General features: G+C 40.8%; 1 protein-coding gene across 2 annotated transcripts; it reads right to left on the bottom strand.

The window, feature by feature from the left end:
- Positions 1–1797: 1797 nt before the first annotated feature.
- On the bottom strand, positions 1798–11272 carry LOC124147788. 2 transcript variants are annotated; one of them, XM_048390950.1, is made up of 8 exons: positions 10420–11272; positions 9273–9614; positions 7597–7917; positions 7085–7201; positions 6844–6957; positions 6573–6659; positions 3329–3442; positions 1798–2709 (listed from the first exon to the last, which is right to left on the bottom strand). In XM_048390950.1, the coding sequence occupies exons 1-8, from the start codon at positions 10472–10474 to the stop codon at positions 2615–2617; spliced, it is 1245 nt and encodes a 414-aa protein (XP_048246907.1). In that variant the 5' UTR covers positions 10475–11272; the 3' UTR covers positions 1798–2614. The 2 variants fall into 2 exon arrangements, with proteins under 2 accessions (XP_048246907.1, XP_048246906.1); XM_048390949.1 differs by having other exon boundaries at positions 3329–3448; positions 10420–11267.
- Between the last annotated feature and the right edge of the window lie 641 nt (positions 11273–11913).

The raw sequence follows: 11913 nt of genomic DNA, 5'->3' as shown, positions 1-11913 counted from the left end.
ATGGCTGATTGACCACTCGACATATTGCCGGTGTCGTGGGCATCTCTCATGAGAGGGTTGAGCACATTATCACCAACGAGTTGGGAATAACAAAAGTTTCTGCAAGATAGGTGTCAAAGCTCTTGATAGCGGATGAGAAACGTGTCAGATTCCTGACGTCCCGTGACAATTTATGCCGTTTTGAAGCAGATCCCGATGATTTTTTGGCCCGATTTGTAACCATGGATGAGTCTTGGATTCACCACTTTCAACCAGAAACCAAAATTCAGTCTAAACAATGGAAGCATCCGGAATCACTAGCCCCCCAAAACGCCAAGTCGGTTCCTTCAGCTGGAAAGGTGTTGGCTTCAGTCTTTTGGGATTCCAGGGGTATTCTGCTGATTGACTATCTTGAAAAAGGCCAGACTATCAATGGAAGATATAATGCTGGCCTACTGAGACAGTTGCGTGAAGCTGTCAAAGCTAAGCGACGGGGAATGCTCACTAAAGGAGTCCTGTTCCACCAAGACAATGCTCCTGTTCACAAATCGGTGGTTGCCATGTCAGCGATCCATTATTGTGGCTTCGAACTCATTGACCATCCCCCTTATTCACCCGATTTGGCCCCGTCAGACTTCCACCTGTTTCCCAAAATGAAAAAGGAACAAGGCGGTCGCAATTTTCCTAGTAATGATGACGTCATTTCCCGCTCTGAATGAATTTTTTAGGGTGGTTGAAGAAAATTTCTTCTTGACCGGCATCCAGGCTTTGCACCATCGCTGGCAAAAGAGTGTAAAGAAGAGAAATGTGTGTGGAGAAATAAATGAAAACCATCGACTTGGTACGGGTCTTTCACAGTTAGGCTTAGAACTTTTCAGCCAGCCCTCGTACATTTATTTATCATATAATTGGTAGATTTCTCGGCAGGAAAAAGCCAACGGATAAAATGATATCCGTTGGGTTGGTTGGTTTGTTTGTTTGTTGTTTTACGCCGCAATCAGCAATATTCAAACTGTATGACGGCGGTCTGTAAATAATCGAGTCTGGACCAGACAATCCAATGATTTACGTCATGAACATCTATCCACGCAATTTGGATCGATGACATGCATCAACCAAGTCAGCGAGCTTGACCACCCGATCCCGTTAGTCGCCTTTTACGACAAGCATAGTCACCTTTTACGGCAAGCATGGGTTGCTGAAGACCTATTCTACCCCGGAATCTTCACGGGTCTGGTCATGTGCGGATAGAGATGCAAATATCAAAAGTCAAGTAGGGACTACTTTCAGTCTAATATACTGAAAATCAGTGTCTAACTGACGTAGCTAAGGTTTTTGGCAACTTTAGACATATAAATTTCGAACAACTTTGCGAGGGCACTAGGCCTAGCCAAGCGGGATCAGTAGCCATATCTGTGCTTGTAGACCTCTTTGTGTACATCTGCACTAAATGTTATGACAGGACAGGCCGACTGTCAACAACGTCTGAACGTGGCCGTGCCGTCTCATAGACTAGGGTTAGAGTGGCTTCCCTTTGGGAAAGGGCAGTGACTCTAGCGGACAGACCGATGGATTGCCGCGAAATGCAAGTAAAAACAATTGTTGTTTTGCGTATATGTTGCTTCGCCACTGTATAAGAACAGATTTCAGTTGGAACTATATTGGCTACTGTCACTGTCCGACTGACACACCACTTACCCTGTGACGTAATAAATATAATTGCGCACATTCCAGGAAAACTCGCAATGTTTCGCTAATGTTTGTGAAAGAGGGAAAGCAATTTTCAAGCACAGAATTAAAGAATGACATAATATGACATGTTAAGAAATAAACATTATGTATACAATGTTTATTCCTAATGCAGAATATTTACCATCCCCAAACACACTCGCGTGATAACCTCTATGTATCGGACATAAATAACAATGACATTTCTTGAGTGAAAGTGGTCTTCAGCAATCCATGCTTGTCGTCAAAGGATACTGAAAGGATCGGATGGTCCGGCTTGTCGACTATCAGGCCAGATACAAATGGTAAGTTAAACACAGCATACACCCAAGCGCACAACGCGCGGCTCGACATTTCAGCTGAAACAAGACTGGAGACTTGCCCCCCTACTAATGCTGACCCACCCACCCCACTAGTTGCCTAAGTGTATACACAGTTACAAATCTGACCCATCCACCGCACTAGTTGCCTAAGTGTACACACAGTTACAAATATTTTCATATCTTGATCATCATCCATTCTTTCATTAATAATTTGGTACACACACTTTGCCAATCGAAAAATGACATTTCTGCGACGGTTTTGCATTAAGTGGACAGAATTGAAAACTCTATGATGTACATATGAGTAATTTGGCAAATGCAGCCGTCTTGACTCCATATATCTTAAGCACATTATTAAAACATGGTATTCGTCCTCTATATCAGTTTCACAAAATGTCCCAAGGCACTGTCCTATCTTTATGGTTGTCATCGTATTCCAGTTCCGTAGCTCGACGCTCATAATGTCAATCTTTGGATTGTCTGATCCATACACGAGTTATTTACAGACCACTGTCATATAGCTGGAATGTTGCTGAGTTCGGCGTGAAACGAGGAACAAACGGAGATATATATGACTGCAGAAATTAGTCTTCTTTTTCCCAGTCCTTCCCCTCTCTGTCATGTGAAACGTAGATAGACAACACCAGTGAAGGAGCGGCAATCACCCAGAAAACAATCTCTGCAATATAGAAAACATTGCATTACAAGGTGATCACCAAATGCTATTGATAAATTCATCGAATCTCTGCCCTAATCGTCATTTGGACACGTAGATGGCTTTACCTATTTACCACTTATGCAGCCTGAATACTGTGTACTTAACTCCCACAACAAGTTTATCAACATGTATGTGCTGTCCAAGGTGAGTTAAACCCCAGCTAACTCATTCACCGTTAGGATTCGCGCATTCACTGTTAGTTCTCAAACATTCACCGTTAGGATTCACGCATTCACTGTTAGTACTCAAGCATTCACCGTTAGGATTCGCGCATTCACTGTTAGGATTCACGCATTCACTGTTAGTACTCAAGCATTCGCCGTTAGGATTCACGCATTCACTGTTAGAACACCATCACACAATGTTAGAACTCACTCATTCACTGTTATACGATCCTGGTTATTCCTTCGGTCATACTGCTTCAAAATATAACTAAGGTAAATATACGTTTTCCGAAAACCCATTTCAGGGCATCCAGCATGTTTAGCGAAACAAAATCCCTACCCACCACCACCTGAATACCAAATGGTCGGTACCTCAGAGTAACATTTAACGTTGTTAACCTTAAAGATAAACTCGCCTGTTTTGGACACCTCTGTATCACTTTGCACCCTCAAGATGGTCCAACATATGCACGGACAAAGCACTGCTCCATACGACAAAGCAACACGGGCGTTGTAAAGATGGCGTTTTTCTGTAACTGTAAACCAGTGAATATTTCGCTGAGCTCTTGGAGAAATATACACCTTAAAGATCGTTCTGTTCTGACAACAAACTTCGACTAAAACCCCTGCTTGTTGTTGGTGTTGTTGTTGTTGTTGTTTAACGCCGCACTCAGCAATATTCCAGCCATATGACGGCGGTCTGTAAATAATCGAATCTGGACCAGACAATCCAGTGATTAATATCAGGAGCATCAATCCACGCAATTGGGATCAATGACATGCCTCAACCAAGTCAGCGAGCCTGACCACCCAATCCCGTTAGTCGCCTTTTACGACAAGCATAGTCGCCTTTTACGGCAAGCATGGGTTGCTGAAGACCTATTCTACCCCGGAATCTTCACGGGTCTAAAACCCCTGCAACCAGACTGAAATGATTTGCTCAGAGAACTTAGAAGCTTGGGACAACTACGTATGCACTATGGAACCAACTGCTGCAAGAACTGGAACTGTCACCCGCCATTCCATCTTCTTTCAAGAGTGGACTGGGAATACATCCATTTCATAGTGGAAACACATCTGTTCCACTACTTCGGCCTAGCATGAACTGTGTTTCATTATATCATGCCTGTTTTATTAATCCTGTCTCGCCATGCGTATACATTTGGCTCAATAACAATATACTTAAAATTATTAATTATTACGTTTCGCTGATTAGTTGCTGTGTAGTTAAAGTTTGTATCGTTTTCGTTGTGTATGTTTGGTCTTATTAAGCCTACAAGTCATCACTGATATAAAAACGTCGAAAACAAGATCAGGAGACCAATTGCAAAGTGCCTTTCGTTTGATACAGTGAATCTCGTTAACCCTCTTTATGCCGAGGTGATTTCTGAAACACCTTTTAATAAGATCTGGAAAGTGAACGCTGTGCGAGAATTGCGCTGGCTCGGCACTGAGTCTACCTCCGACTATAAATTTATGCAGGGATGTAGAATATTATCTCAAGGTGTATATTAAATTGCAAATATTAAACCAGTTTGAAAGACAGACAATGCAAAGTGTCTTCCGAGATTTTGTTATGCGTAGAAACCTCCTAGCAATGTTCACCCTTTTTATGGTATCACCGATACAAGTACTTTGCGATAACTTTTTATTTAACATCTTAACGGAAAAAAACTTGCCATAAATACCTATGACGTCAAATAGGTCAACACACTCACGGGGAATAAATTGTATAAACTCAATTGTATGGCCAAAAGAATATTACAAAACAAACAAATGTATTTTTAATAGTGAACATGTATGCATTTGTTCATTCTAAGTAGGTTATTCATTTAGTGTCATAATTATACAATGAGACATGCGAAAAAAGCTCTTTTTAACTGTTTGATTAGCATTGTAGAAGTTGGTAAGTTAGAAAACGTACAACTCCATTGAAAACGCTCATTTTAAATCATGGAATAATCAGGATGCTCGTGTACAGTTCGACCATCGGGGAACAGGGCATGTGTTATGTTTAACAATTCTTATAGAAATTAAATAAAAAGATAAATATTCCCTTGGTCACAATATTAAATAAGGGATGAAACAATTGATTATAATATGGGAAACGAGAGGAGTAATTCGAAAATCTTTTGTGACTACAGCACTACTGGTAAATCGTTAGACATTAACGTTCTAGCAATCAAATTAAATGACCAAACGCAATTCAAAGACCAAGACACTTCCTTCTACAAATACGCGCATATATATGCAGTAGAAATATGCCCAATCTGATGAAAATAATATTTATCATCTTTAATTATATCATAAAATGGCTTTTCATTAACCTGTTTATATAAAATTACAATATTGAATATTACAACCCAAAGGAAATACCTACATTTTGCATTTACATTTACATTTCATCTTCTCGGAGATAAGATGTGTCTAAAGATAATAAATATGGTAAACGACAGTATATTTCTGATGTAAATGATGTTCATCAAACATAAGATTCATTAATTGTGTGGCCTCGATCTACGTATGACATGGTATGGAACAAGAACAAATTTCTGCAGTGAATTCATTGCGTGAACAAATATTTGGAAGATACAAACTCAACATCATGACGGAAACTGTAAGAAGCAGGATAGAATGATAATGTGTACTTTCATTCACTGACCTTCACTTGAAAGAAATTTACCAAATACGTACAACAAAAGTGCGTGTTCACTGACATCATAACGATATTTTCAGAGGAGGACTTTCTTTGATTCAGGGATTGTATGTACATTTGTCATGTAATTAATCAAAGCCAATCAGACAATCTGCATAGTAATAGTTGCCATTGTAACCAAGAGAATTGGTAAGAAATACAGATACATGTATGACCGTCGTGGTTGTGCTGGTTTTATTTTAGTAATAGCGTCACGCAGACCGGAAACTTTGACAATTTCTTTTGTATTTACCAAATCATTGTGATATTTCTATTTTTAATCCCCCAATTCTCCAGTTCTTCCTACGATACCCATCCGATGGATATGCTAAAACCATGAGCCAAAGAATGGGACGAAGAGACCAATGGATATATCAAAATGGAAGAAAATAATACACAAATCTGAATTTCGCTTTGTTCACATTTCAAACATGTTCAGTTCCATTTTCACACCTAAATTATTTTGCTTTATTTTGGGTTTCATCAATACTAAGACAGAGACAATTTGTCATTTGATGCTAATGTGTATACGCATTTCTGGGATGCATGCACTGCAACTGAGAGTGAAATATATGTGATGTAATAGACGTCTCATAACCGAAACGTGATTTGGTAAACACTATCTAGTATCGCGGAAAGTTCACTTCGGTGTCCATGTTTCTGTGATTTCTAAAACATTCTAAACGATCCTTGGGTTATCGGCGACGTTTCAGATCATTGGTGAAATGATAAATCACAGATTTTGAGAGGTCATTTTTAGTGATTCTAATTTGCCTTAAATGACAAAAACAGAGAATGTGCGCAGAATGCAAAACTGGATATACATGTCTCGTGTAAAACTTATGGTACCAACAGACTCGACATCGGTATACTTTAGTATTGAGTGTGTGGAATGTTAAATGGCGGGTTACTCGGGGGATAAACGACATGTGTTGTGTACTAAATCGTCAAAACAAAACAACTACCGGGCTTCCTGATGTACACCACAACGCTCCGCAGCACCGCATATGTTAAAAGGATGGAGGTTTCTATTGCCGCAAATGCCACATATCCTTAAACAAAAAAATTATGAATATTACACTGCATATTTAGCATGGAACTTAAAGATCCCCATTACAATATAAGTTACAATGGTGTAGTATTACATCACAGCTACATTTAAGCGGTGAAAATGTTATGAATGCATCACATTACTTCAACATTATGACCCCTGCACATTTAACGACACGATTTTACCGTTTGCTAGCGGATGACGTCCATAGTCATAACATAGGACGATCCAGTATACGAAGAATGCAATACTCCAAAGAAATGAAACGCAGCTTCGTAATATCCGTATATCGGTCCTCTCTGGAAAGAATAGATACAAATCTATGAAATCATGATGATCGCTTTTAAGTATCCTTATGTGTTTAATAATTCACGAGATGACTTCAAATAATTCATTACAAGCCCACAATCAGGAATGAAAACATACCAGGTCGCCTAATTTTTTTCAATCCTTTAGGGAAGCATGTCCAGACGAGCGGAATGATGATAAATTGGATGTATACAAACAGGATGCTGGTGAGAAAGAGGTGGAAGCTGAATGTACCTACAACAGAACCCCCTGATATATTTTACAGTCAATGTGTAAAATCAGTCAATTTGTAAAATGACTGAATTTTTCACTAAGGCAAGTTGAAAAACGCCGAAATATATCTGTCATTTTACAAGTATTTTCCCGTCAGATTCACTAAAAGTTATTGAGAAGTTTAAAGGGCTCAAAAGCATCACAGCATACTTAAGTAAAATCCGTGAGTACGGATCTGGTGTTAACAAACATTAACAGGGAGAATCTGGATTTTGAACCCACGATTTGTGGCACAGCAGTTCTGCAGAGCGAGTTACAGCGACCAAGAGAACTCCCTTAAATAATTAAGATTTTGAATATACAAAATATAAATCAACAATGGAAGTTCATGCTTTGTCACAAACAAACTAGCTTACCTTTTAAATCTAACACCTCAGTATGCACATTACCAACTTCAATATTTCCAAGAAAACAACGGAAATGCAGTTGACCTTCAACAGTGGGAAGATATGTAAGCTGGCTTGTCGTGTGATATGCACACGAAACAAGGCGAGGTTGTGATTCACTGACGCCATCTTTGATGCTGAGCCAGTGGATTTCCTGTGTAGAGTTCTTCATCTCCCACTGCCAGACATGTGCCTTGCTGCCTTCAACAGCTTCACAGTAAACCGTGATTGAAGTCAGGACCTGGTGTATATCTTGTGCTGGATCTTTTCTGATGGGCGTTGTGGGCTCAACTGGAATGAACGGTTAAATGTCCAGTAGTTTGGTTTGTTGGTTTGTTGTTTTACGCCGCACTCAGCAATATTACAGCTATACGACGGCGGTCTGTAAATAATCGAGTCTGGACCAGACAATCCTGTGATTGATATCATGAGCATCGATCGACGATCGATGACATGCTTCAACCAAGTCAGCGAGCTTGACCACCCGATCCCGTTAGTCGCCTTTTACGACAAGCATAGGCGCCTTTTACGGCAAGCATGGGTTGCTGAAGACCTTTTCTCCACCGGGTCAAATGTCCAATAGAACTGCCTTGCAGTATTTATATCACGACATGTGAACATAACGAGGGGGAAGCGACTTAAAGTAATAAGGTCTGTGACTGAAGGGAAGCTATTTACAGATTGTAAAAAATACGCTTCCAACCAAGGCTTGTCATAAGAGTACAGTTTGGTTTAACGCCTCTTTGAATGGTAGTGTCACATTGATGTACGAGGAAGGCTCATGGTGATGCAGGTCTTAGATGTTTTACGGCTTAGTTTCTTAGTTTTGGAGAAAGCAGGTTAGCGTTATCTACCCTTGGTTTAAAGACATTGGGGGTGGGGGGTGGGGGGGGGGGGGGGGTGGGGGGGGGGGGGGGGGGGGTGCAGAAACATGACACTTGTTTCCGGGTGGGGCTGGGGCTAAGGGACGAAAGTCGAGATACCTTTACCACGTTCATGTGAGTAATTATTGCATTTAATTGTAAGCCGATATTGTGCGATTCAAAGAAGTATTGGTGATGAAGTTTGACGATTTGGTGAGATTATAAATGACAAAAAATCCTTTTCATAATTATATTAAATCTTTAAAGCAGAGTCCACTGTGGTTCTACGATTCCGGCTATATCACAAACATAAGCTTATTTCACAACAAATAATGATGATATCCGGTCTTCGTGAAAACGTGAGTGTATCCTGTCAAACGATTTGTCACAAAACACTTTTGAAATATTTGTATACAGTTAATTCCTTCTACTGTGTATGTGTTGGTTGGTTGGTTGGTTTGTTGTTTAAGGCCGCACTCAGCAATAGTCCAGCTATACGACGGCGGTCTGTAAATAATAGAGTCTGGACCAGACAATGCAGTGATTAATATCATGAGCCTCGATCCACGCAATTGGGATCGATGACATGCATCAACTAAGTCAGCGAGCCTGACCACCCGATCCCGTTAGTCGCCTCTTATGACAAGCATAGTCGCCTTTTACGGCAAGTATGGGTTTCTGAAGACCTATTCTACCCCGGATCTGCACGGGTCTACTGTGTTTGTGTATAAGCGCCGAAATATATGTATGTAAGTTATAGGTAACATAGCAAAAGCAACTTACCATGAAATTCAATTGCTGGTGAATACCTATACTGAAGGTTTACAAAAGTAGTATTTCGATAGTTTCTCTTCAGCCCAAACACTTCACACTGAATCTGGGTCACTTCCGTACAATTTACTCTGATGGTGGCAGTAATGATATTTTCATCAATCTTGTAAACATCCTCCACTCGGACTGTAGTATTCGGGACAGCTGCGAGGATTCCGTCTTTACCCATGTGAACTATCTGAGATCCATTGTACACAATACTCCGACTGTACACCTGGTAAAACTGTTCTACGTGACTGCTTCCATTACACGTCACATTGGCAACAGTGCAGGTTGTGACACTGACTTTTAAAACTGAAACAAAATACACTTTCATTTAAGCAAGTATACAGTTTTGGTTTGACAGCATTCGGATCATACAAATAATATAATGTTGTTTGTTTGTTTGTTTGTTGGTAAGGGCCGCATTAAGTAATATTCCAGCTATATGAAGGCGGTCTGTAAATAATCTCGACTTGGCAATCCCCAGTGATTGACATCATGAGCATCAATCTACGCAATTTGGTTGCGATGCTATGCATCAGCGAAGTCAGCGAGTCTGACCACCCGATCCCGTTTGTCGCCTCTTACTGAAGATGAAACTGAAGTGAAAGAGTTTAGTTTTATCTGAGCAGTGTTTCAGTTGAATCGTGTCAGCTTAAGTCAAAGACCAAAGTGTTGTCAGTTATGAGTTTGGTGATTGATAAACAAAACCAGGGTTCAAAATCGGGACGAATCGAGAATTCGAGCCATGGGATTCAGATCCTGGAACGACTAAGGACTCAATTTGTTGGGCTACCTGCCCCCTCCAGCCCGAGGAAATTCCAGGTCAGAATACGTCCCGATCAACCTATGCTTGTCGTTAGTAGCGAGCAAATTGATCGGGTGGTCAGACTCGTCGACTTGGTTAACAGCGTGTCATCGTACCCCGAAGGTATAGGTCGTTGTTCACAATATCGATCACTAGGTGTTCTGGTGAAGACTCGATTATTTACAGGCCGCCGAGTGCAGTCCGCTGAGTGCAGCGTTAAACAACAAACAAACAAACCCGCTCCCGCTAACAAGTCGATAATTCAAGGTTACGATATGTCCGTGAAAGATAAACAGCTGTTATACATACCTAATGTCATCATGACACAAGGCAGCAATGCCTCCAACTGAGTCGTGTATTTCATTGTCCGATCTGTGTTGTTGTAGTATGGCAATCTGTAGATCAAATTGCTGACTAACGGTAAGTATCACAAGGTAAAGAACATCTGTTGCCAGTGTAAAATTGATATGTATGTCACAATGTCAATTCTCTCCCATTCACACATCAAATACTTGTAAACTAGGACACAGAGACATCTTTGAAATGTATACTCACTGTTACAGAGAGAGTTAACTTCACATTTTTACAACAAACTATCTATTTGCACAAGCCATACGCAGTCCCTTGCCAGTTGCATTGCGAGTCGGCGTGGCTATATTTATCAGGCGCACACTACATGTTAGGTAGACCAGTATAACCTCCCCTGTATAGGTGCACAGTATGGTGATCCCGTGTAACCGCGGTACGATTGAATTGTCAGTTATACCACTGTGCTCCTTCTTGTATCCGCGGTACGATTGAATTGTCAGTTATACCACTGTGCTCCTTCTTGTATCCGCGGTACGATTGAATTGTCAGTTATACCACTGTGCTCCTTCTTGTATCCGCGGTACGATTGAATTGTCAGTTATACCACTGTGCTCCTTCTTGTATCCGCGGTACGATTGAATTGTCAGTTATACCACTGTGCTCCTTCTTGTATCCGCGGTACGATTGAATTGTCGGTTATACCACTGTGCTCCTTCTTGTATCCGCGGTACGATTGAATTGTCGGTTATACCACTGTGCTCCTTCTTCAGGTTTACGTGTTACTGTCAGCTTCCTATCGTACGTCTTATCAGACCGCCTCCGTGGTCTAGTCGTAGAGCATCTGCCCGAGAGCGGAAGGTCGGTGATCGATCTGCGGTCGCGTCATAATAAAAGACGTTAAAAGCTGGTACTTGTTGTTACCTTGCCTGTCTCTCAGCATTAAGTGGATGAAAGAAGGAGTGTTCGGCTCAGTATCTGTATGTTGTATCTAAGTACGGTATTCATGTTAACACCGAGGCATGGTATCTCTGTGGGCTAGCACTGTCACACCGGCATTAGTCCGGACAAGTACAAGCGAGCGCGCACACACACACACACACACACACATCGCTAATTTAAAAGCAATCATCATGAACGCGACGTTAATAAAAGCGACAAAACCATTTCCATATTCAAATAGAAATATCCAGTATACGACTTCGTCTTTATCAGGAGCATGTGTAAATGAATCACTATCAAATAGTGATGATACCAGGGCCTCTCGAAAAGGTGAATCCCCCTTTCACCTCACCTCAGTTTAATAATGTGTGCCCATTTGAAGTGGAATTGTTGTGCAGTTGGGAGACATTATTAAAATGTACCGGACTTATCTGTCTGATGTTTCGACATGAAAATAATTTTACCCGAAACAAAAATCCGAAAAAGGTATTTTTCAGGACATCCATTGGATACTTTCGTTATTGTGAGAAGGAGGAATTATTTCTTTCCAGGAAT

The sequence above is a fragment of the Haliotis rufescens genome, unplaced genomic scaffold, assembly GCF_023055435.1.
Source record: "Haliotis rufescens isolate VD_foot unplaced genomic scaffold, xgHalRufe1.0.p SCAF_9, whole genome shotgun sequence".
Lineage (NCBI taxonomy): Eukaryota > Metazoa > Mollusca > Gastropoda > Lepetellida > Haliotidae > Haliotis > Haliotis rufescens.
The sequence above is the reverse complement of the archived record's forward strand: the minus strand, read 5'-3'. Positions and strand labels throughout refer to the sequence as shown.

Bases quoted from the DNA above. Each gene is read 5' to 3' on its own strand.
- LOC124147788 (XM_048390949.1), bottom strand. From the start codon at position 10,474: ATGAAATACACGACTCAGTTGGAGGCATTGCTGCCTTGTGTCATGATG. The intron at 7,202-7,596 runs GTAAGCTAGTTT...GTTCTGTTGTAG, and splicing joins TGAGGTGTTAGATTTAAAAG to GTACATTCAGCTTCCACCTC. The intron at 3,449-6,572 runs GTAGTTGTTTTG...ACTGGTTTACAG, and splicing joins GGTGTACATCAGGAAGCCCG to TTACAGAAAAACGCCATCTT.